At 40.5% G+C, this 27,276-nt stretch overlaps 1 protein-coding gene across 1 annotated transcript in view; it reads left to right on the forward strand.

The window, feature by feature from the left end:
• PARD3B (par-3 family cell polarity regulator beta) overlaps nt 1-27,276 on the forward strand; it is a 1,011,045-nt gene that overhangs the window by 701,115 nt on the left and 282,654 nt on the right. The window contains exons 17-18 of the mRNA XM_034655034.1: nt 15,120-15,326; nt 16,059-16,296. Of these exons, the coding sequence (XP_034510925.1) occupies nt 15,120-15,326; nt 16,059-16,296 (445 nt within the window). The remainder of the gene's footprint in view (nt 1-15,119; nt 15,327-16,058; nt 16,297-27,276) is intronic.

Raw genomic sequence — 27,276 nt, forward strand, 5'->3', positions numbered from 1 at the left:
GTACTTAGTCACATATAAATCCCGTGAAATGAACAATGGGAAAAAAATTATTTCACCAGGTACTTCCCTTGAAAGAAAATCATTCCATCTTGCGCCTCTAATTTTTCATCTTAATTCTGTTACTTCACGAGGCTCATTATCCTTTTCCAGATTTGCACACAGTGACTGATGCATTGTGACAGGTTGTTTTTGTTTTTCTACTTTAAAAAATATTCCCTCTCTCCCTAAATAATTATCTGCAAATTAACCTTTTCTCTTACTGGAATATTTGTTGGGATCGAAGACAGAAAATAGAAATGTGTGAGCGAGACTCTTTAGACAAGAGATAAATTCTTCAAGGCCACCAGGGTATCATTCAGTAACAGCCTGGTGCAGTCCACTGAATGGGCCCCCTTTTGACCTGAAAGAGTTAATGCTCTATTGAAAGTATATGGCTTGTCCCCAGCTTTTCTCCCTTGGAATGCTCGGACCCATTAATGGCAGTAATAATAACAATAGAAAACAGTCTCACTTTGCCTCCATTACTCTGAAACTGTTAATGGTATCCTAATGTTTTTTATTCTTTAAGTGTAACTGAAAACTGACATTCTGCTCAGCTAAAATCAAATGTAGTATGTTTTTTACATTGCTGTTTTTATATGCCGTGCAGGATGCTGAGTGAGGAATAAAGCAAAGGCTTATAATTGGTCTTTTAAATCATCATAAACATTTATTTTTCCCCCCACGGCTGTATCTAGTGCCAATAACTCAGTCATAAGACGATGGCAAAAACTATTTAATGATGCATCACAGCTCCTTTCTAAATTCTTACCCAGAACAGGCAGGGAAAATAACATATGACATTTGGTTTGCTCAGAAGTTGATATTAAAAGAACAAAAGTAGCTCTTTTTTTGTGGGGGAGCATCAGCAGTGAACCCAATACTCCTTTCTTTTTTGATACAAATACTTTTTAGAAAAGCCGTATGTTTTTGTGTTTTTATTATAATTAAATATCAAAAGTAAAATAGGGCTTTGCAATGTTCAGGGCAGAGCCCGGGCTTCTGTTGTGGGAGGCTGACTTCTATAAAAGGCGAATGATGATAAGCTTTTCTTGGGTTACTCAGAGATTACAAGCACGTGGCACAGAACCTGTCACATAGTAAGTTCTAAATAAAGATCAGCTTTGTTGTTATTGTTGAGCCAAAACAAAAAAATCCATCCCAATTTTAGGTCCTAAGGTCACATGCATGTGGGGCAAATGAGTCCCACTTAGTGCACGGTACAATTAGAAAGCCACTGCCTTGGTTATTGTCCCCAGAAATAGGCATGTGTATTTGAGTGACTGTGTTTGGACACAGAGTCACAGACTTCAGAGGTCTCATGTTGCTGGTGGGATCAATCATGCACCTGGTCATCTGGCTTCTAGAGTGGTCGTCGCTCTTTTTCCATCCTCTCTGCCCATCTTCACCTCTGTGTGCCTCCCGCCCTGTGTGAACACTCCCCAGTGGACAAATTGGTGGGCTTGCCCCCACTCATCAGGCCTTTGCTCTCCCCTCTCTTCCTGCTTTGTGTCTCTAAGACCATCTCTCAGTCTGTCCAGAGGTCTGTTTCAGCTCAGGGTCTTCTTTTTCGCCCCTGACTCCTATCCCCCACTCTACATCTTGCCATATTCCACTTTGTTTGCGGATGTCCTATGTCGGGCTCTACACTGGGCATGGAGTCTGCTTAAGATTCTCTCTCTCCCTCTCACCCTGCCACCCTGTGCTCTTTTTCTCTCTCTCTCTCTCCCTCTCTTAAAAAAAAAGTTTTTAAAAAGATGCTTCTTATTTAAAAATGTGTATCATTAGCCTGTCATTTCCTTGGTTTTTACAGATAAGTCTGGGATTCACATTTATTTAGAGATTTCATTAAAGAGAAGTGTGAAAGGAAGATACTCAATATAACAAAACCCTCCTGCAGAAACAGACACCTCCTCCCATATGTGAGGCCTCTGTTGAGTAGCCATGGGAATGCCACAGGAAGAATAGGCCCTTGTGAGTGATATTAGGTTTACTCAGAACTTTACAATCCAAAGCAATGTATTTAATTAGTGTAATCATAGATACGGTGTTTGAACCCTTGGTTAACCATAGCAATAATTCATTTTATTCAGTTTTCAAAAGCCATTCTTTTTTTCCAAAGTGTGTAGCAATTAGTTGTATGTATAGTTATTAGAAATAATCTGGCAAATGGTCCCCTCTTCACAGAGGAGTCAGGGGCCAAGATGAGAAGATCAGTTTGATACAGTCTTCTCTGTTGGGGAATTTATCTCTCATAGAACCCAACCAGTAACAGACTAGAGCATGCCCACAGCAGAGGCTGTTCTCACTGCTCTAATCAGCTCTGCACTTATGATCCCTTCACCATTATAGCCAAGGAACAACCTTCCCTGTTGCTCGGGTATCTGTCCGACCTGAAGAGCAACAACTGGTGGGTTGGTGTATAGATGAAACATTAGAGAATAGGGCATTAAGTTAAATCTTTAGGTGACAATTGAAAATACCGATTTCAAACAGGCTTTGACAAAGGAGATAATCCGTTGACTCGGGCAACTGAAAAATTCAGAGCAGCATCTACATAAAGACAAGGCTGGACCTAGGGTCTCAGTGTCAACAATGCTCTTTCTCACAGTTCTGGGTCCTCTCATTGGACTTCATTTTTATAGAAAAGCAAGATGGCGATCAGCAGCTACAGGCTTACTCTCCCAGTAGCCCCAGTAGCAAAGATGACTTTTTCCTGGTGACTCTACCAAGGTTAGTTCTAATTAGCCCTGTGTGGACCAACAGCCTATCCCCCAAACCAACCAGAGGGATGAAATTTACTCATCAGTTATGCCCGGGTCATAGGCACACTTCTGAGTGAAAGTGGGGGAAGCATAGTAACCCCCCCTCAAAAAAAAAAAAAAAAAACCAGGATACTCATTCCATCCGGAATGGTGAACATTAGATAGGAAAAAAATGAACGTCAATACCAGGGGTAGATATAAGGGGCAGATCAGGATAGCAGGCAAGTTGTGATGTTCTTCCCATTCCTCCATGAGCTTCCCTGGGATGGAATACAGCAGTATCTCCACAAACTCTGAAATTTCACTACAATCCGGCAAGAATTTCAGTACAAGAAAGATTGATCATAGACTTCCCCGAGGGGGAGTTATTAATGGAAATGCCACCTTCTTGTAACCTTGTTTCCTGCTGGCAGGGGCTCTTCAGGCTGAATTATAGGGAAATTCCAGCATGTTGTCAGATTTCACAACAACATTAAGTGGGACTTCCTTTTCATATTTGCCACCTCATTTATTTTGTGTGCCCCATGTTATTAGTTTTACTGCCCATTAATCATTATATATTACAAAATATAATAAAGCATGCTTAAGAGGAGATAGCATTGGGACTGGCCGTGGCAGTCACAGCTTAGCCATGCCAGGAGGAAGCTTAAGGGGAGTAGGCAGTGCCCCTGTCCTACCCATTCACAGAGACACATCCTGGAGCACCTCTTGCCTCCCAAGTAGACTAGACCATGTTTCTTCAGCCTTTCCCAACTGGTCAGAGAAATGTCTAGGGCAAGTAACTCCATTCACTGAAAGGAAAGATTACTAACCTCACTAAAAATGTTTTAGAAGAAATCGTTTTACAAAACCCTGAAGTGGAATTGTTAAAAGGAAGAAAGTAAAGACCAAGATATTTCATTTGCATTGAGTTCCATTACCATATAATACAGCAGTTTTTCTTCTCCTTAATTTATCCTGTATATTTCTTCCATGTTCTCTTTTCTCAGAATACCTATATTACCAAGCCATCGTGCTGGTGAAAAACTTTTAAAGGATTCCCATTGCCCCCTGCTGCAGTCTCACATTTTCAGCCAGATTTTGAGGCCCTTCATATCTTCCTTTACCCATATTTATTTCCCACCAATCCCCAATAAGTCACTTTCCCTTACCAATCACTCCATCCATCCTATATCCCCACTACTGAATAGACGTGCCAGGTTTTTCCTCATGCTTTTCCTCCTTTGTGGAGCACCTGCTCACCTCCTACTTTTCCTGTCTCTTTCTGATCCATCTTCAAGGACAAGTCCTGCTTTATTCATGTAGCCTTATCCAGTGACTGAGGATCAAGGTGCTTTGTCTCCTCTGGACTTTTCAAGTGTCCACACTGCTTCAGCCCAGAACTATGCTATATGTCAGCATACTTGGCTCTGTAGTCTTCAGCATTGTCTATTGCTCCATGACCCCAAAAGTCTATGGCGCTGCCTGGTTTGTCATTTTGTTGATGGTGTAACGGGTTGGTCTACAGGAGAAGAGTCACCCAGCTCTTTACTTGTCCCAGACATGGGTATTCCCATCGAGTGATTTTAGCATTTGGTTTCTTTATGGAAAATACCTCTGTAAGAAACAAGGCTTTGGGGCTATTGAAAGAAGTGAAGGGTATAGAAGATGATTTGAAAAGTGATGAAAAGTCTTAAACAATACAAAAAATAATCAGTTTTGAATGAAGAGTGAAGAGTCAAAGCTAATGATGCTCGGGCCCATGATATTTGGCTATGGAATCAGGAATCCTCTTGGCATTCTGTTGGTTGGAAAGAGATCCTCCTAATGAGTGTAAACATTGCTCATAAAAGAAGATATAGGGTACAAACTAATGTTTACTGCAAACTTACATGTGCCAGGCATCGTGTATCAGATAATCCCCCTAACTACCCTGTGAAGGAGGTGCAGGCATTATCTCTGTGTTACAAATTTTACTAATTTGTCATCAGAACAAATTGGTAAAATTTGTAAGAAATTTACAAATTACAAAATTTACAAAAGAGGAAATTGAGTCACAGAGGGGAAAGAGCATCAAAGGTAGCACAATGAGTATAGGATGGGACTGGGAAATGAACCTAAGTGGTCTGATGCCAGAACCTGTGCTTGTTATAGCTATTGCTCTAAAGATTAAGTTATTACTGGAGGCTGAGAAAGTAGCTAATTAGTCGAGTGAAGAGATAACATGGCGCCCATTGGAAATACCCCTCCTGAGGAAGCCAGGAGTCAAACATGTTTATTTTCTAAAGTTTGGGGATCTCTATACATCCTAGATGGATATATTCCCTCACAAATGGGAAGGGACTCCTATTCATTATCTGGTGTTATCCTTTGTGTGTGTCCATCTTTGCTCAGCACATGGATTATAACATTTTAGAGGAAAGTAGGTACCTTATCTTTTCTTTCCGGGGCTTCAGAAAAGTGGGAAGAGCTTAATTCCTGGGTTGTCAAAGTAAAGAAAGCCTTACAGAGCATCCAAGTGGCTTTGCCAAGTCAGAAGGCCAACATTTCTTTGGGTAAACTCAGGGAATTTTAAAAGGAATTGGAAGAGAATTGAGTTGAGTGGTTGTTCTGAGATTTACATGAGATACAGTACTGAGGTACCACCTCTCAAGAATGGTTCTCAAGTCATCAGGGAAAGGGAAATCCTAAAATATTACTTGAAAGTTGCCCAAATTCACCTTAAAGTACGGAATTCAAAATTATCTGCAGTTTCTTCAATCAAGTATCCGTTGAAGTGATTGACTTGGGTTTAAGCATGGGGACCCATAGAAGATAGAAATCTTGAAACTCAAGAATGACCCTCCCTCACGACAGAAGCAGCTCATGGCATAAGCAGCAAGCAGAGACCATCATCACCTCATACCTGTTACAGTGGCTGTTAGCAAAACAAGAGATAACAGGTGTTAGCAAGGATGTGGGGAAAAGGGAACCCTTGTGCACTGTCGGTGGGAATGTGAATTGGTACAGTCAGTATGGGAAACGGTACGGAGGTTCTTCAAAAAATTAAAAATAGAGCTACTGTATGATCCAGCAATCCCACTTATGGTATCTATCTGAAGGAAATGAAATCACTATTTTGAAGAGGCATCTACACACCTGTGTTCATTGCAGCATTATTCACAATGGCCAACACATGGAAACAACCCAGTGAATGAACAGATAAAGAAAATGCAGTATAAATACACAAGGGAATATTATCCATCCATAAAAAAGATGGAAATCCTGCTATTTTCAACAACATGGATGGACCTTGAGGGTATTATGCTAAGTTAAAATAAGTCAGAGAAAGGCAAATATTATATGATCACACTTATATGTGGAATCGTAAAAAGCTAAATTCATAGAAACAGAGAACAGAATGGTGGTTGCCAGGACCCTAGTGATGGGGGACATGGGGAACGTTGGTCAAAGGGTACAAACTTCCAATTATAAAATGATTAAGTTCTGGGAATCTAAGTGCAGCATGGAAACTATGGTTAAGGATTCTGTATTATATAGTTGAAAGTTGCTAAGAGAGTAGATCTTAAATGTTCTCACCACACACACACCAAAAAATGGTAATTATGTGAGGTGATAACTAACCCTCTTGTGGTAATCATTTGACAACATTTGACAACAAGTCATCATTTGCACCCCTCAAGCTTCCACAATATTATGTATCAATTGTATTTCAATAAAAAATAATATAATGTTTACCCAGGGTAAAAAGTAAAAGCAGAGATTCACAGAAAACAGTTCATTTCTCCAAACTCCTGCCCTCTCTGAGATGCATTCATTCTAGAGCCTACCCTCACTGAGATGAATGGTGAGTGAAATTACTCCCATTATGTAAGTTTATTTTATCCTGTCCTTACACCCTCCTTCTTCATTTGAGCTCTCTCTGGACATGAATGTACAAGTGAATTTGGATAAGATCAGTGGTGTATGACATGATCTCATGTTGTATAGGAAAGAACTTTGTAAATTATAAAGCAGCAAGGAAGTGTTAGTTACTATTATACTTATCCTCTGTTACCTTTAGGACCAAGCACAGTTCTGAGCCATGAAACATACTCAATAAACACTCCTTGATAGCTGACTTAATTTTGGCTTGACACTTTAACATTAGATTGAAATCTTGATTAAAATATATCNTTTCGGGGCGCCTGGGTGGCACAGCGGTTAAGCGCCTGCCTTCGGCTCAGGGCGTGATCCCGGCGTTATGGGATCGAGCCCCACATCAGGCTCCTCCGCTATGAGCCTGCTTCTTCCTCTCCCACTCCCCCTGCTTGTGTTCCCTCTCTCACTGGCTGTCTCTATCTCTGTCAAATAAATAAATAAATAAATAAATATCCATAGAGAGATTGTTATTCATATTCACACCAAACTGAAAAACACACTTTTTATCAGTTCTATAAATAACTTAGTAACTGAGAATTTGAAGTGTTTTTTTTAAGTACAGTCAGCCATCAAAAGGGGAGAAAATGGTAAAGCAAAAATGCAAAAATAATGTTTGACCCTAAAAAATACAGGTACTCAATTTACATAACATCATGGAAGAACATCTTTGTGTGTCTTCATCCAAGAAATCCATCAGTTTCACCTTTTAGTTACGCTAATGGTTTTAAGGAGACTCCTTGGAATTCTTTATGTTATACTTTATTTTGAGAGTACTATAGTATACAGCTACATAGGGCATAAACCACTCAACAATCAAAAGCAGAAAAAAGATGTGCTGTTGAAGCCAGCCATACAAAGAGTAAATGGTAAAAGGAAAGGGTGGGGTGGAGAGTAGAATCACAGAAGTAGTTTGTGTTCAGAGTGAAAGCCTGTTCCCAGGGGATACAAGAAGGAGCTGGAAGACAAATAGGGTGTTCTTGGCAGTGGGTCAAAACAAGACTAAAGTGCACTCAAGGAGGTAGAAATGGCAGAAAAGGTTAGTATTACAAAGAAGTTAAGCAAAAGGCATGACTAGTGTAGAAACGCAAAACATTGAGGAGATGAATGAATAATTTTGGATAGGGCAGAAATGATTAAGCCCTTGAAAGTGACGCCGAAGAACGTAAGAGCTGTATTAACAAAGAACAAGACACTGTGTGAGCGCTTCGAGGAAGTGACGCAACTGAGGTTTGTTTCTCTTGATAAAATGTGTGCTGTAACCACCCCTGACCTTCACCTTCATTTATCCCTACAACAAATATTTACGTAGTGCTTCCCTGTGCTGAGGATGCCAAGTCAACAGGACTAAGAAAATGATAGGTGGCATGTATCGATCCTATTGATCCTGTTTCACAGGTGGAAGAGCTTGCTACTTTAGACAGTTTATTCGACTCTCAAATAGGCCTCCCCCCCCCCCGGCCCGCCCAGTTAAATAATAAAAGTGGTTTGGTTTGGTTTGGTTTCCTTTAAGTAGCCATCTTCCCTTTTGGAGACCAGTGCTGTTTATCCAATTTTTAAATTCATTATTATCTTGAATGCCGATTGTGAGTTGTTGTTGTTGGTGTTAATTACCTAGGAGTTTTCCTGATAAGCTAGATAAGAGGGAAAGCAAAAGATCACAACAAACCGCCTCTTGGGAATGGGTTAGTCTGAGTTCTTCAGTTGCCTTAACAGAATCTGCCCAGAAATATGGTTATATATACATATTTTTAAATAATTTACCCACTAGTGGCTCAGTCGATTAAGCATCTTCTGCTCAGGTCATGATCTCAGGATCTCAGAATGGAGTCCTCCATCGGGCTCCTTGCTCATCAGGGAGCCTGCTTCTCCCTCTCCCTCTGCCTGCCACTCCCCCTGCTTGTGCTCTCTCTCTGACAAATAAATAAATAAAATCTTTAATAAATAAATAGATAAATGCGTATATAAGTAAATAATTTACCCATTAAACTGAACCAGAGTCCATTTCCTTACACACAAAATAGACAATAGATGAAAAAAAAAGTGTCACAACAACATTTTTGGTACAATAAGTTCACTGTTCTTTCTATTTGTTGTGCGTAATTTGAGTCCAGGAAAGGAACCAAAATAGAGCATAAGATTTCAACTTTCAGTTTATAAAAGAGGGAACTTTCAGTAACAATGAGAATTTGTAACAACACTTGGCAAAGATTTGAAGACTTTGGAAGGGCCATGCCCACACTCATCATCAAAGCAATGTGTTGTATTTGTTCACCTAATCTTCCCATATTTTCTCTAGATATTTTCACTTTAAAATAGACAATGTTTGGAGCCAGAGTAGGAGAGATTATGCAAATGTATGAATCTTAATGAGAAGTTCATTATTGAACATTTGACATGAATTTCAAGAAATGATAAAAGACCCTGGGATTTATGAGACTTAAAAGAAAAATCTCTGCTCCTGGAGAAGTTGGAAATTGCCAGTAAAAGAACTGAGACCCAAATGACAGCAGATAATGTATAAACCAGATTACATTATGCCCTATGGTAATGAATAGGAAATGGGGCACAGTGATAAGCTTGGAATGATGATCAATATTTGGAAAACTGAGATAGGCAAGAAGGTAATTAGGCCCATTATGGACACAGCACAGATAACATAATTTGGGAAATTATACATTTGGATATCATGGGAAACTTTTTTTTCTAGGCTAATGGATTTGCAATGATATCTATTAAAGCACATAAGACATTTTGCCTCTAGGGAAACTACTAAAAAAATCAAATATACAAAATTTTCAGTTAAGAGTAATCTAAAATAAAAAGACAAAGCAGGATATATTGGAGAATAAAGTGGTGTTGATGACTTCCTACTTGGAATTTATAATAGTCTTTCATTCAAAGAGTTTTAAGGCTATTAATTTCACATCACAACTCCCCATGAAGCAAGTAAAGCATTTCTATTGTATTTGCCCAAGTTCATTGCTCATAATACAGCAATGCCAAATTGGTAATGAAAGCAAGCTATCTTGCCGAATTCCCGGCCTTCTTAAGTTTCATGCTGTGACCCCTGAATAGCATTGCAATCATTTTGATCCCCAATTTACTACTGGGCACAATTCCTTTATTTTAGAGGGAGGGGCGCTAACTTAATTAATTTTCACTAAATGCCTTGAGGGCCATTGATGTTATTGAAATGTGCAAATTAATACATTATTTATTCTTAATTTATCATAAGTATTTATTAATTATAAAGCTCTAGCTGGGAGAAAAACTTGCCACATATCTGAAAGTGAATACCTTCCCCAAAATAATTCCTTATGTTCTAATAAGAATGTATTGGAAGCAATTTCATCAATAATGAAAGATCCAATTACTGGTCTTCTGGATTAAGGCATTCTTTTATTGCAAGATTTTAATGCTAGAACGGGAAGTTCAAATATTGCCAATGAAATCTCAGACTAATTAAATGATTATAGCCTTAAGGAAAGGGCAACCGAGACTCCACTCTCAGTCTTCCCAATGATAGTCTCTATATACAGTGAACAGATGGGTACATATACCCTACCTCAAAAGAAAAAAAAATGTGAGGAGTTGTTTAAAAAAAATCAGTTCAATTTTTGAATAAAAAAGAAATGATGCTATTTCTTCAGGAAGCCCTTTTCAGCTTTTTGCGGAAGGAATGGTTGTAGTTAAGAATGCAATGGTGGAGGGGCATCTGGGCAGTGCGGTCGGCTAAGCATCCAACTCTTGGTTTGGGCTCAGTCCTGATCTCAGAATTGTGAGATCAAGCCCCACGTGGGGCTCCACACTCTGTGCAGTCTGCTTGAGTTTCTCTCTCCTTCGTCCTCAGCCCCTCCCCCTGCTCGCGCACACTTGTGCATGTACACTCTCTCTCAAATAAATAAATATAACTTAAAAAAAAAAGAAGAATGCCATGGTGGATGCAACCAAATGAATTGTGCTAGGCCTTCACTTGTTCAGATGTTTAGAGGTGACACAGAAGTATAGTGACAGTAATTCTCTTCATGAGCGTGTACTATGGGCAGTTACTCTTCCGTACTTGTCCTACAGTTTTACAGATGAGGAAACTGAAGCACGGAGGGGTTAATAACTCAGGAAATGAGTGGCAGAATGAAGGTTGTTGGCATGTTTCACATCTTCCCCTCTTACTCGCTATTAACAATGCTCTAGACTTTTGTTCTCTATTTTTCAAATCACCTGCCCATAAGGAACCAACAGCAGTTTGCAGCCATGAGGCAGGAATCCAAGACTGAATCAGAGAAACCGAGGTCCACATCCAAACAATCCTCCAGGAAGGACTTTCTGTTTTGTGATATGTTGACATGGGACTTTCTATCTAGAAGGTGGGAGCAATGGCTTCTCGGGGTGTGAAGGATCGGTTTTGTAATGGCACCTGTTGATGTAGACAGTAGCTCTCAGGCCACCTGTTTCATGCCCATTTCTCACATGGAGAAGTCTTTAGTCCTTTATATCTTTCATTTTGTTGCGTGTGTCCATGCTCTTCATAACACTGTATTTTTCTGGATGACAGGGAGTAGTGGATATGTCTGAGGATTGGTGGGCCACAAGACATGATCCTAAAATTTCCCTCTACTCTTTGTGGGGAAGGCTTCTGGAATTCAGTCAAGCCAGTCCTTCCTTCCTTTAGGAACAGATGAATCTTCAAAAGTGCTATAACATCTTTTTTAAAAATGTGATATCAGTGATATCTCCTTTTGAGGCTTTTATTTTAAGGAAAAATTTGGCACATGAAACTTTAAGAATATTTTTATTATATGACCTTGAGAATAATTTTTGTCATGTAAGATCCCTCTTTTAGCACCCTGGATAACTGTTCTATCTTTTGTTTAAAGTTTATGTGTGTCAAGTTCATGTGTCTGATGGAAAGATGAGTTTATCTGGATCTTAGAGAACACATCACTGGACATAGAAGTCATAAGTTAAGAAAATAAAGCTTTGCTAATAAAGTTTGAAAGAAGATTTATTCCTTGGCATTGGCAAGTAAGTGAGGTTGGCCTGGAAATCATTGAACAATCATAGTAAGATTAGTTCTGTAGATGCTCAAAATGGGACAAGTCAATGCTCAAATTTGGACAGAGTCCACCCACCCTGAGACTGATAACACATGGTATTCATAGATCACTCTCTCAGACAATTGCTTAAAATCAGCCACAGCTACTGCAGAGGGAAATGTGAGGAGTCATCGTATTTTGGGATGACTTCAATGGGGTAGAGTGACTGAGGTTTTGAATTTGATTAATTACTTTACATTATCCCTGCAGAGAGACCTCTACTTTTAATGGGAGCCTAGAAACAATATAATTTGTGTAAATGGTTAGGCTAAAAATAGACAGTGAATCTTCCCATTCTAAAAGCTACAGAATTTTCTAGGTAATGTCAACCTAAATTTGAATTGGTGAGGGTAAGTATAAGGGAAGGGGGATTAAGTGGGACCATTTATTGTACTGTGTACAATCTTTACATGGTAGGGTACTTCATTCCAAGTGTCTTGTTGGAATTTAGTGCTGATCCCCATCAATTAATATAATAATCCCTTGCACAACCAGTAACATGAACTTGTCCTTCTGTCGGCAGCCCTGGGACACCTAGAGGAGATGTGGAACCCTGGTCAAAGCCCACATCAGAGTCTTCTTTCATTTAGAACTTCAGTTCGGTGCCCCTGCAAATCCTTGCAGAGGTTTTCTTGATTTCAGGTTTTCCTCTCTCACTTCAGCCTGCCATTGCCATTGCCATCCTGTTGACTCCCCGGGAATAAATATAAACATTTTTTCTAAGCCTGAAAAACCCCGAGTTCACATTTACAACCTAGGACTCAACCAGTTTTGCTTTTAATTTTACTATGTACTACATCCAATATAGCTAGGTTGTAATTTTGGCCAACGTGAGTTGATGCTTCTAATTTGTGGCTTCTATTTATTTTTGTAAAGTGAATTAATTGCCGGCTCTATGAATCCAGCAAAATCCATGAATCCTTAATGTTCAGTTTGCTTAGAATGAGTAACAATGTATTTGTTCCTCCTCAAATATGACTTCTTGCTGAGCTTTAGATGAGCTCCTTTTAGATAGCATGCCTTATATCTTGGATGATTTATTCTCTTTCATGTTCCCTAGAATTTATCGCACAAGGTTGACATGAATACTTACAGTTTGGGCTCTAATATAATCTCCTGAATGGCAATTAATAAATAAAAGATGGTTACTATTGTTGACAGAGGAACTGGGCTTTCTCAGATAGTGTTCTTCATCTTCTTGTTTTCACCAAACTTCATGTCAGACGTCCCTAGGGGTTGATGGTGTAAAATATTTTTGTAAACTCCAAAGCTTTTACTGTTGCTTCAATAGCCCAAACCTCTATGTTGCCTTTTGTTTTCTTGTCAGAAACGATCTTATCCAATTCCTGTTTCTTCAACTTGCCTTCCTTCCTGAGAATATTAGAAGTATGCCTCTTTGTGGATTTAGCAGTAACATAGTCTCGGTGTTTGTGACTTGCGAGTAGCATCTGAAATTTGTCCCTGAAATTTCTTGTAATTTTTTTTTCACTTAATCTCATCTCTTGTGTTGATCAAAGATACACTGTCGCCCATAAAATGCAGTGTTTTTTGTCATCATGTATATTGTTCAAAGTGCAAAATCGCCTCCTGTAAGTTAATGATGAAACTAGAATTCTAGCAACATCTGATCTTTGGAGTTTGCCTGCTTGGCCGGTCTCATCAGCACTAATCTAGACAAACGCTCTTCTTCTCCAGATGAGGACTCTGTGGGCCAGTTTAAGTAGCTTGACTCTAATCAAAGAGAGGGCAGAGGCCAAGTGTATCTTCAGGCAGTACAGAGCAGAAATGCCAGGGTGAGGCAGCCTGAGGACATTTCCAGCTCTGACGTAGAGTGGGTGTGTGATTTTATACCAGCTATTTCTCTGCTCTGTGCGTAAGTTCCCTCATTTATAAAATGGGGTTAACAATAATAACTGTCAGGATTATAGTAAGGTTATGCAGGTAAAGCACTTAGAATGGGACGAAGCTTGTCATGCAATGTTAGCTATTAGAATTATTATCATCATTCTGACTACTTTTAGCATATTTAGAACATATGGAAAAGAGGCCTTGAGTAAGGTGCTTTATGTGCATAATCCTTAGTACGTACTCAATCTGTATCTATTGAAAAGCTGTGAAGTAGTTTATGCCCAGAAATGCAAGCGTAGCCCCCGCGTGGTGATAACTTCCTTTGCAACTGGAAAGGATCATGAGAGTTAGCCCTGGTGGAGAAGGGCCCTGATATAATTCCTTCCTTCTTTAAAATAATCTTTGTGCTGCTGGCGTTTAGATAGCTTCATCCTGCTGTAGACAACCAGAAGCCTGGCTGTGGCTGGGAAGGAAGGTCACGGCGTGGGGGAAGGGGGGCAGCTACACGGCCAAACAGTGCCAATGAAAAATATTATATGTCAGAAAACAAATTACTAAAATTCTCTCAGGTTTTATTTTCTTCTTTTTGGAATTATATATTACATTTAAAAATTACTCTTTTTCTAGATACCCAAATAGAAATACAATTTGGAACAATAAGCAGTGACACAGAAAATTTGTTTTCTCTCTTGCTTTGCTTTATTTATTTATTGACTAAATAAATTGCATTCATGATACATTAATAGCCACTAAAGTGTTTAATCATAAAAATTACAATCATTTCAATGTTCATTTCTATGCAGAGTATGTTACTCAATAATCACAAAAATAGTCATGGAAATAGTAAAACTACAACGTAGGGGTGCCTGGGTGGCTCAGTCAGTTGAGTATCCGATTCTTGATTTTGGCTCAGGTCATGATCTCAGGGTCATGAGATTGAGCCGTGCTTTGGTCTCCGTGTTCAGCGGGGAGTCCGCTTGAGGTTCTCTTCCTCGACCTCTACTCCTCCCCCCTCCAAAGCTCTAGCTCTCTCTTTCTAAAAAAAATAGATCTTAAAAATAAAAAGCTACAATGTAGGGAGCGCTTAGGGTGGGCACTGTGAGAGAAACACTCATTATCCTAGATACCCTGTGTGTGTACGTGTACAATCTCTGTAGACCGCTAGAAACTTTCAAATTCATATATATCTGTGTACGTGCATATATACCCATAGGCATATTTATTTAATACATATTATCATTTTAAATCTTGCCACAACTCTACATAAAAGGAAACTAAGGCTCTGAGAACTCAAACCACTTGTTCAAAATCACAAGAAGTTGGCAAAACTGGGGTTGAACCCCAAACCCTACTCACTCAACACCCCCTTTTTTAAGATGCCCAAACAAATATTTTTGGAACAACAGACTTTTCCACTACACCACACTGTGCCTCATTCGGGAAAGGGTGATGGTTTTTGCCCTTTCTTTTCCAGAATCGCCAAGCAAAGATTTCGGTCCAACCCTGGGTTTGAAGAAGTCCAGTTCCTTAGAGAGCCTCCAGACTGCGGTTGCTGAGGTCAGGAAGAACGAACTTCCCTTCCACAGGCCCCGGCCACACATGGTTCGCGGCCGCGGCTGCAACGAGAGTTTCCGGGCAGCCATTGACAAGTCCTATGACGGGCCGGAAGAGCTAGAAGCTGGTAGGACAAAGTGCTTCCTTACCCGGTTCCTTCATCTCATTATCATCCGCAAATCATAGGCAAGGATGTGTGCTTAACGACAAAGAAAAATGATTTAAGGATCACAATTATACTTTTGATATTAAAAGTAATTCATTTTCCTGATATGTTTTGCCCTTTGGCTTAATGAACATGGAATTGGCTAACACAATATGCAATTTATTTGACAGTGTGAACGCTAGAGAAATGTTCTCCTTCACTCTCCCACAAGGACCAACTGTCATTTCCCCTTAGGGTAGGAGCACTAAGTATGCATTTCTTGACGTTCTTATTGGAGTCATTAGAAGCAGCCTCAACCTGAGGACTGACTGTATTAATTGGGTAGAAGCAGTTGGGTTACATGCGTCCTCAGAAACTTCCCCTGGAAATCAACTTGCCCTGTTTGTTTGCCAGCATATGGGCTTTCACAGCCGATCGAGGTTAGCAAGCTGGCTTTCAGAGATATTCATGTTTTACCACGTATCAAACCTCTCATACAGCTGGCTGAACCAATTGTTCCCTCCTCCCAACAGCAAACCTTCCTTGAAGTAACCAGATTTAGGCAGTTGTCTCTTCAAAGGGTACAAGTAGCCACATGGAAGGGTAGAACTCTGGAGTGTTTTAGTCATTCCTGTGTATTTTACATTTAACTTTTCTTGATACACTAACAGTGAGTGCCCCTGACCACACGTATTGATTTTTCTCTCCGTACAGACGGTCTGTCTGATAAGAGCTCTCACTCCGGCCAAGGAGCTCTGAATTGTGAATCTGCCCCTCAGAGGAACTCTGAGCTGGAGGATGCAGAACATAAAGCCAGGAAAATCAAAAAACCAAAAGAGAAGGAGAAGAAGAAGGAAAAGGGCAAACTGAAAGTCAAGGAGAAAAAGCTGAAAGAAGAAAATGAAGACCCAGAGAGGAAAATAAAGAAGAAAGGCTTTGGCGCCATGCTGAGGTAGGACATGCTGGGAAGGCACAGTGGGCTTGGTCTTGCTTTTTGGTTTCTCCTGGTGAAATCACTCATCTGTGTGTATCCAGAGAAAAATGGCAGGCTTTCCCTCCTATTTAGCTAAATGCGTAAAAATCTCAACAGTGAGGTCGCGTGGTCCTTTCCTTCAGAAGCAGAAGGAGCCTTCCTGGGTGGCTCCCCAGGCTCCTGGTGATGACAGGAGGCTGTGATCAATTTGCTGTGAATGGAAGGCTGATGCCTGGTAGAGGCCTGGGCCGTGCTCGCAGCCCTTGGTACCGAAGCGTGATGCGGGTGAATTAAATGTGTCTTCCGTCCGTGTAGGGAAAGCAAGAGGTGAGGGAGTCCTCAACCATTGCGTCTACAACACCCTGTGTGAGTTGGAGAAGACAGAGTAGACGGACCTCACTCACCAGCCTTGTAGTTGCAGGTGCGTGCACGGCCCCGCCTGAGAGCACGTGAGCACCTGCAGAAGCACTGTGGTCAGCGGAGAGGTCACTGGGTCTGGAGTCAAATGACCCCGTGCTTGGTCCAGGACCCTCCACACGTGAGCTGCCGGCCTTCATGTGCTGCTTAACTTCCCCAGGCCTTCCTGTCTTCACTTTCAAAGTGAGGCTAGCGGACCTGCTGTCCTAACTCAGTGGGGTTGTGAGACAAGATGTCAGGTGCAGCCAGCCCATCCACGGGGCATGATCAGAAAGCAACTTTGTCTCCTCTCCTATAGCTGATTCCAAATCGGCTTTGTCGATGCTGAAATGATGTCCATGATTCGATGACATCACTCCAGCTGATGCTTTCTGGTCACTTTAGATATTGAAACAACCTCTGTGTCTCGGTCTAAAATGCCAATCCAATGTTAATCAAAACTTCCCGTCCCTACCCCTCAAGCCTCAACCCCAAGGAGGGCCCAGCGATGTGGTGGCAGGATTCCACCTTCTCCTGCTTCTCAGTCTCTGGACCCAGGGGAAGGGTAGGGCATTATTAAAACAAGGGTGGAGTTGTACTTAACTGGTGTCTGGATCTGGTCTAATCTGCCTGTCAGGGACCTTTGTGGGCTACTTCTGTAGATTTTTCAGGGGCTCCTTACTGCACCAGTTACTGAATAGGAGAAACATTTCCCTGCTAACCTCCAGAGGCCCTCTGATCCTTAGCCTCTGACCTCCAGCACCCACCCTGGGGTCCCCCCCCCCGCCCCAATGGACTTGGAAGGTGTCAGTTGGAGACGGCTGTAGCCTAACCTTCTGCAGCATCTACTTGGCTCACTGGAATCGCCGATCTCTTGCCCCTCCAAATGATAGAAACAGCCCATTCCCATTGCTCCCCTCTCTCCTCATCCTGCCATGGGGTGCCCCAACCAGCCTGGCATGTTTGGATTTCTCGGGCAGAGTCAAGCCCTGTTCTGTGCCTCCTCAGCTCTAGAGCCACATGCCAAACCCGAGCTTGCATTCCCGGGGAAGGGAAAGGACCAGGTACTCTTTGCAAGTCTCAAGCAAACAGGGAGGATGACCGTCTCCTTTCATGCAATTGCTTTCAAATCCTCTCAGGGGCAGTCTTGCAGCCTCCTTGCTTATTTTGTTGGCGGCAAGAGGGGGAAGCACCGGTTCCATTACTTTCTTTACTCCTACACTTTCCTTCGCAGAAAATCGCTCTCTCAGTCTCTACCCTTCTTTTTTCCAGGGGCTGAAGGTGAGGGATGGAAGGTGATGTTGGCTACCTCTTATTCAACTCCTAGGAGATATCTTTTTTTTTTAGTAATAATTTTTTATTATGTTATGTTAGTCACCATACAGTACATCCTTAGTTTTTGATGTAGTGTTCCATGATTCTGTCTATAACACTCAATGCTCCATGCAATCTGTGCCCACCTTAATACCCATCACTGGCCTATCCCAATCCCCCACCCCTCCCCTCTGAAGCCCTCAGTTTGTTTCCCAGAGTCCATAGTCTCTCATGGTTCATCCCCCCTCCTGTTTACCCCCCTTCATTCTTCCCTTCCTTCTCCTAATGATCTTCCTGCTATTTCTTATGTTCCATTAACGAGTGAAACCATATGATAATTGTCTTTCTCTGCTTGACTTATTTCACTTAGCATAATCTCCTCCAGTCCCGTCCATGTTGCTGCAAATGTTGTGAAATCGTTCTTTCTGATGGCTGAGTAATATTCCATTGTATATATGGACCACGTCTTCTTAATCCGTTCGTCTGTTGAGGGGCATCTCGGCTCCTTCCACAATTTAGCTATTGTGGACAATGCTGCTATGAACATTGGGGTGCATATGGCCCTTCTCTTCACTACATCTGTATCTTTGGGGTAAATACCCAGTAGTGCAATTCCTGGCTCATAGGGTAGCTCAATTTTTAACTTTTTGAGGGACCTCCACACTGTTTTCCAAAGTGGCTGTACCAACTTGCATTCCCACCAACAGTATAAGAGGGATCCCCTTTCTCCACATCCTCTCCAACATTTGTTGTTTCCTGCCTTGTCAATTTTTGCCATTCTAACTGGCGTAAGGTGGTATCTCAGTGTGGTTTTGATTTGAATTTCCCTGATGGCTAATGATTTTGAACATTTTTTCATGTGTCTGTTAGGGAGATATCTGTCTTAAGAATACTAAGTGGCAGTCGTCACCAGATGTTTTTAGCTTGGGATTTTCTTTTTTTTTTTAAGATTTTATTTATTTATTTATTTATTTATTTTAGAAAGAGAGAGAAAGCACATAGCTGTGAGAGGGGGAAGGGCAGAAGGGAAGGGAGCCTCAAGCTGACTCTGCACTGAGCATGAAGCCTGAAGCAGGGCTAGATCTCAGGACCCTGAGATCATGACCTGAGCCAAAAGCAAGAGTTGGATGCTTAACTGACTGAGCCACAAGTCTGGGATTTTCAACTGAAATTCCAGACAGAAACAGAAATTTCTATTTCATATCTGTTATTCATACATATTATATGAATATAAATATAATCTGTTATATATAAATATGGAAAGAGAGAGAGAGACTCCTTGAAACTGCAAAATCACATTTAGGCAACACAGATAATATTGACACCAGTAGGACAAATCTCTCAAAAGACATTGGTTTGTTTTTCCTGGTGGTGTCTATAGACTCTGTCTTGCCATTTGACGTTTGAATGTTAAGCTTTCCCCTTTTCCAGGTAATTAGAACGATTGCCAGAATTTGTGGGCTGTGCTTTACGCATCCTGATAATAATGACACACACAATCCTAATATATAGATGAGTATTGCCTTTGAATTTATGGAGGTCAGAGGTTAACAGTGCGGGCTCTGCATGTGAAATGCTAAATTCAATCCCAGCTCTTCTAGTTATCTATCTGGGTAGCATTTGGCATGCCATTTAATCTCTATGTCTCAGTTTCCTCATCTGAAAAATGGGAATAATAATAGAATATACCATTGTTATGAGAATTATATTTGTTTAGTTACATGTAACATGCTTATAGAACAGCACCTGGCAAGAAATACACATTCAATAGATGTTAATTATTGCGGTAAGCAGAATACAGGCCTCCTAAAGATGTCCATATCCCAATCCCTAGTACCTGTGAATGTGTGATGTTGCATGACAAAGGAGAGCTATGGTGCAGATGGGATTAAAGCTGCTCATTGGCTGACCTTAAGATGAAGGTGATTATCCTGGATTTCGCTCCTTGGCCCAGAGTAATGATTGTGAGGAGCCTTAAAAGTGGAAGAGGAAGATGTGATTGTGGAGGAAAGGTACAGAGAAATGCAATGTTGCCAGCTCTGAGATGGAGGGAGGTGGCCATGAGCCAAGGAATGAGGGCAGCCTCTAAAAGTTGGAAAGGACAGAGGAGTGGAATCTGTCTGAAGAGTCTCTAGAAAAGAACCCAGCCTGCCAAATCCTTAACTTTGGCCCATTTCTGTTGTTTAAGCCGTTAAGTTTACAGTACTTTTTTTTACAGCATCAATAGAAAACTAACTCAGTTGTTATAATTATTAGTAGTGCTTCTACAATATCATAGTAATTTGTAAGGAAACAATTTCCTCTTTAAGGTGTTAAAGAAAAAAAGACCATAAAGATTTAACTAGAGTAGTCTATAAAGACAAAAACTGTTAGAGTTTCACATATCCCATTTTCTAGAATATTACTAAAGTAAGCCTTCACTTTATATTTGGTTTCAGATGACTCGATTTGGCAGATTCATACTCTGTTGCCCATAATACAGAGCCAGCTATTCCTTTCATTGTCCAATATACGCTGTATTTGCCTGTGGTGGAAATCCCAGGTTCTAGATTCTTTAGACATCTAGCAACTCTGTTTTGTTTCCTTCTACTGTTTTAGCAAAATTAAGATCTGAAAGGTGGTGTTTGATTTTCTCTTCCGTGTAAAAATGGCAGCTGTTTTCCATAGCCTTTTGCATCTGAGTTTGAGAGCATATTGGAGTTGCTGCTGTATGCACATTTTCAACAACAAAGAACACAAAAGCTGTTACCATTAGCCAACAGATTTTGCTTTAATTCTCATCTGTTGCTCAGATGCTATTGACTTAGTTTCTTATTTAAAAAAGATTGATTGCTTTAAGGTTCTCTAGGAGGTAGATGTGTGGCTTAGATATATATTATTTTTTCCATTATCTGCATTTCACAGCCACTCTCCTGACATGTAGCTTTAGTGCACGTTGTGCCATGGACAGTGGCACCTGGCCAAAGGCATGAGCGGGGACCGAAATGGTCTCCCTCTCCTCACCAAGCCATGCATTGTGAAAGTGCGAATGTGTTAGCAGTGGCTTTGCGCTGGCTTATAAAAAGCTAAGTGTTGTGTGCTTTTCTGATATTAGCCGGTCCATTCATGTTACTGATATGTAGTCATACAGTTTAGCTCATTAGTTAATTTGACCTACCCCTGATCCTTTTGAAAAAATTATGGGGAATCTCGTTAATTCATATCTTTAAATGTGTGGTCTGGTTCCAGTATGCTTTATGCTTTGCTGATTTCAGAATTTGCTCCTGGTAGATTCAGCTGTGGCTCTGACACAAGCGATGAATTGTTATGGAAAAAGATGCAGATCAGGAACCTACCAACTTTGTTAGTTTCCCTGAATCCTCTGTTTACCTGCTGTTGAAAGAGGACAGTCAGGGGATCAAGATGCTTAAGTTTTTTCATGATATGTTTGGCCTCCCCAGGGCATTGTACTCTTCATGGCACCAGCCTGTAGAAAGAATGCCTGTGGCTCCTTGCAGCCAAAGGGTGAAGCTCAGACCCCCTCAGTAGACAAGCCAATTGCTGTCAGCCCTCAGGCGTTTTCCTGGGGTCCAGCAGATCTTTTCTAAGCACTGGAGAGAAATATCCTTTGGCTAACAAAATCTTGCCCTGTCTAGAGCAGAAAGCCTGGCATCAAGTCCCTGATTTCTTTATTATTTAATAACTATGTGGATCTTTACTTTCTTTAAACTGAATTCTGTCGTAGATCTGTGTTTAAAATCCATTTCTTGGGGCGCCTGGGTGGCATAGCGGTTAGGTGTCTGCCTTTGGCTCACGGCGTGATCCTGGCGTGATCCTGGCGTTATGGGATCAAGCCCCACATCAGGCTCCTCCACTATGAGCCTGCTTCTTCCTCTCCCACTCCCCCTGCTTGTGTTCCCTCTCTCTCTGGCTGTCTCTATCTCTGTCGAATAAATAAATAAAATCTTTTAAAAAAATAAAAATAAAAAATAAAATAAAATCCATTTCTTTATATCATAGTTGCTGTTGTTTCCTTTTGATATTATAGGCTACTCACGTCAAAGACCTTTGAATTTTTACCTTGTGCTGGACCCTGAGTGGAAAACCTTGATGTTGATCAAGTGCCTTTTCTACACCCTTTGTGTGCTTTGGTACCTAAAGGAGTTGTGCCTAGTAAATTCCTTTTTAATGGATTAACAAAGTGCTATACCTGCCAACAGAAAACTTCATCTCTTTTAAAAATTTGTCTGCCCCTAGTCGTTAACTAATAACGTATGTTGAATGTTTATTCTTTACCAAGCACCCTCATAATTAGTCTTCATTTATTCCACATTATTTACTGAATGCTTATTTTGCATCAGGCACTGTTCTAGACCCCGGGCATACGGCAGTGAAGTCCTTGCTTTTATGGTTTGTTTGTTTTAGGGTGTTTTGTTTTGTTTTGTTTTGTCTTAAAAAAGGAAGGAAAACTCCAAGACCTTTGAATTTCTTTCAGTGAGTTTAAAACAAAACAAGCAAAATATCACATAAACATGTAAAGTACTGGTAGCAATGGATTTCCCAGGGAGAGGTGGGACATCCGCCTCGGCTCCCTCTGGGACAAAGCACTACCTTGTCAACTTGAGGGAATCGGTAGTCAATTTCTTTGGTGCCGAGCAAGCCATCCAGGCTACGGCTCTTGTGTACTTTGCATCCCAGTGAGGAGGAGAGAATAAACACTAACTCGAAATGATTGAGACTGTTTCGGACTGTAGTGGGTGCGTTATGAAGCAGGTGAAGGCAGAAGGGATGGCGTCCTCTTCCCCACAGTGACTAACTGCCTCTGCCCAGGCTACACTGAATTTCAGCAGATTTGTTATCAGAACCTAGCATGCTGTGGTACTAACGCCAAATCACTTTATGCCTGCTCTTTTTTTTTTTTTGCAGCGTATGAATATAAGGTTATTTTTAAACCAACTTCACATAAAGCTATAACAAAACACTAACCCAAATTATGTCTGTTTTAGTACGCAAAGCCCTATTACACCTGACACAAACATTCTGAAGACACTTGGGCTTTCATCTGAATGACACACTAGATTTGCAGCTGAGTGTGTCCACTCTGTTCCTCCTGGCCCATCAGTGGGATGTTCCTTTTTTCTTTTCTTTTTTTTTTTCTTTTCTTTTTGTCAAATAGGCTCCACACCCAATGTGGGGTTTGAACTCACGACCGCAGGATCAAGAGTCGCATGCTGTACTGACTGAGCCATCCAGTGCCCCAGTTGGATACTCTTCATTGTTTCTTCTTAACTCAGCTGACGTAGGTATACCTCAATGGTACACTGGTTCAGTTTCTATATAGAGAAGACTAGATTATGAACCCTAATGGCATAGGTTTTTTTTTTTTAATCTAAGGGCATCAACTTTTTATTTCTAAGCTTTGCAAGGGCTCAAGCATCTATGGTTCATTTGTTTTATACTAAAAGATTCTATTTTATGAAACTGAGGCAACTCTATATTATGATATCTTGCCGTGGATCATTTTAAAAAGAACACTTCTACACACACACACACGCACGCACGCACACACATGCACACACACACAACCCTTCTTCCTCCACCACGAACAACACAGACATCATCACCATTAAATTTGTACTTCACCTAGTTAAAAACCTGTCCCTTACAACCTCTGTGGCTTTCATGAATCCCTTTGAGTCTTAGTATACTCAGCAGTGAACTGGGGATAATAACACATCCTCTCTAAGCTGTTGTGCAGTTGAAGTTAATTTATGTAAGCAGAGCTGGCAGTATGGTGCCTGACTTGGTAGGCTTTACTTCTTGTCTTCCCGCATGGCCTCAGTCAGCCAGCCAGCCATCACCCTTTGACATGGAGCCCCCTAAATTTCTGTTTCAATTTTTAAATTTATCCTCTAATTGCTATTTTGTATCTCAGGTGAGCATGCTATGTGTTCTTTAGACTGGACAGTTTTCTTAATAAGCCGTAAGAAGTAATGACATAACTAAAATCATTCAATCCTTTCTATTTTATAAGCTTTGGGTCACTCCTTTCTAAATATAACCTTGAACTATTTTCAGAGGTTATGTAATAATTTGGTGGCATTGAATACAAATAGAAAGGGGATTCAGATGGAGGAGCAGGGGTTTTTTTTCTTTTCTATTTTTTTCCTTCATGTATTTTAGACCAGAGTGTATGGATGGGTTTTTGACTTGATATTCTCCATGCATGGCTCATAGTTATTTCATTGGGCTGCCTTGGAAGTTGTCTTATAATACGTTACCCATAAAGATACATTTTGACTTGATTTTTAAATTAGGTTAGATAGAGACTGAATACCTAAATCTCCAGGGAGCACGACATCTGTCGTACATTTCTCCTCTTTACCTTGATCCCATAACGGCTGTTATAGGTCTCATGTACAATAAATGTAATGTGGCTGTGCCTGTCATTACCTCTTTCTAGATAGTGGTTGTAAAATGTCTGGGTATCCCTTCAACTTTATGGGTATGAAGGGCAACCTATCTAATGTAGCCAGGCCAATGAAATTTTAACCGTCATTTCCCCAAAGGCAAAAGGCCAACAACAGGCTAGAGATAAGGTGCTTTGCTTCATGAAGTAGACGCCAGTTTGAAACATGAAATTTCAGATGAAAAATGAAAGCCAAAGTAGGTCAAAGTTCTTAATTCAGCGGCAAGCTGTATATAGAAATACATTGGAAACGGAACCTTACAGGTCAGGGCAAAATGGCTGCATATATTGAGCCTGAGAGAAATATATGACTGGCAAAAAAATAAATTTGCATGTCAAAGGCTACTCACAGGTGCAACCATCCATCCTCCTCCATGGCTCACTATGATTGAGCGGAAAAGGAATAGAAGCTGAAAACACACTGAAATTTCGTTAGGCTCCTTTTTTGTCTTTTTGGTAACTGAATTTTCTCACCTCACAGTCCATCTTAAATTATTTACTTTCTCTTTTACGATATGAGCCATGAATATTTTGTTTCCTCATTTTGTTAATTTGCCAATTTCCCTCTGAGCTAAGTGCCCTAGCAATTTTAATTTTTCATTCGAGTTAGGAAGAGCAATGACCCCCCCCCTTTTTTTTTTCATTACTACTATCACAGGCCTGGGCTCAGAATGCTACTTTTTATGACCAGCAGTGTTGAGCCCATAATGGAATTGCAAAGTAGAGAGTGTAATATACCGATATTGACTTCCATTAAACCCAGTGGTGTGATCACTGATAATATTTATATATTTATGTATTATACATCCTAGCTTTGTTCGTTTGCAACTAAGCACCAGAGAGGAAAATTAGCATCATAATAGGAATAGATTGCAAACAGGAGAATGTAAAGAAGTGGAGGGAGAGAGCCTCCGTAAATAGGGCAAGTGAGAGAAAATGATGAGGGTAGAGGCAAGTGTGGTAACTAGAGGGTATAGATTAAATTTGGATCAGACAAATTTAGGGTTGTGTGGCCAGCATTTATTTCTTACGTGACAGAAGACCCAGAGACAGACGGGCTGCTTGTCTGATAGGCTGAGCACATAGACAAATGAGCCACCACAGTGCCCAGCATGCAGAGTTTGTTTGGTGTCTGACTTTAATAATTTTTTTCAGCTGTCACGCATGTCTGCAAATGTTTGTTTATCATTCTATCTGTTTTCTTTGAGTATATGTTCATAGAGGGGCGAGGGGCATAGATGGAGTTAATTAGTGTACAAATGTATGGGTAGCTTGTTTTCAAAAATCATTTGAAAAGCTGATTGCTGTTCATCGCCTTCCCCTCCTACCGTATGGAAGCTCGATTCCTCTGGAGCTCTGTTTATGGCTGTCCAAAGCAGGATGGTTTTCTCATACTTTTCATAATAACAAATGATCACGTAGAGTGTCAACCAAAAGGCTGATTTGTTTAATTAGGGTTCTCTTCTTCTCTTAATATGCGTGCACAACTCCCATTAACGTTAATGTGAATTACGAAAGAGCACCGAAGAAAAATAGACCCCTTTATCTCATTACTTTTCTTGGATAATGAGGTTTAGATTTGTTAAAAGATCAGAACAAAAGTCCAGTGGAAAAAAAAAATCGGCTTAACTTTTAAAGAAATTGATACGCTATAAAGAACTTTCACAGGCACTAAAGTGGAAGACACACATTAATAAATAAACTTCATTAGCATTTAAGGTGAAATATAATCATTTAAAATGCTGGATTAAGAAAATGCAAAGGATTTCCTAATGGACCTATTTGCATAGTCATATTAAATAACTAATAAAACATATTAACAGGTTTTATTCATACATATAAACACAAGATCCTAGTTGAGACTGCATTTGCCTAATTTGCTTTGTACCATGTCCAGCACAATGTCATGTCCTTGTGCAATGTTTACTTAATACTATTAGATAATGACATGTATAGATTTAATAATTTGCTTGAGGGAAAAATGAAATTAGTTCTTTGTTTAGCACCTTTTATCTGGGAACTTCAATGTAATTTACCAACATCCATCTTTAAGATGTATGGGAGATGAGGGTGGCAAATAGTAGCTTTGCTTTGCAGGTAATAAAAAATGAGACATTGAGAAGTGAATCCACCTGCCTAGAGCCAGACTTTGAACTGATAGCAATACCAAGTCCCCTCTTAATCTTCGCCGCTACTGTATTAGCGTCTAAAAATGCAATGACACCAGCCACAGTTCTGTATATACTTTCATACACCCTGTAGAACCCATACTTTTTTATTTTTGCTATTCATTGGATTTTCCTGTCTCAAGTCAATCTATGAAACAGCAATTTAATAACATGAGATGATTCATAATTAAGGGAAAAGACCCTGAATCTTTGGCATAAAAACCATATAAGAAAGAGGCTTCCCAGAACAATTACAGATAGATATAGGAGATACACAAATTGAAAAATGGATAGGAGATACACAAATATTATTGGATTGCACATCCAGGACTATTATCGCAACCATGCTAAATAATATCTAACGGAATTTTGGAGACAATCCAATTTTGCTTCTCCAGCCTGATGCTGATCATTTCTGCGTGGTGGCCTTGCCCCAACCTCAGCTTCAATGTGGCGAAATCTAATTTGTCATCCACCCATCTAAGTCACCAGCTCATCCTGATGTTCCTGACTCTGTAGGAGGCACTGCCAGGAATCCTGCGGCGTCCATCCGAGATGCCACTCTCTTGCCTTTCCCTCCCCTCCATTAGCCAGCACTCCTGTTGGTACTTGCAAAATGCTGTCTTTGACCTC

The sequence above is a fragment of the Ailuropoda melanoleuca genome, chromosome 2 (genome assembly GCF_002007445.2).
Source record: "Ailuropoda melanoleuca isolate Jingjing chromosome 2, ASM200744v2, whole genome shotgun sequence".
Taxonomy (NCBI): Eukaryota; Metazoa; Chordata; class Mammalia; order Carnivora; family Ursidae; genus Ailuropoda; species Ailuropoda melanoleuca.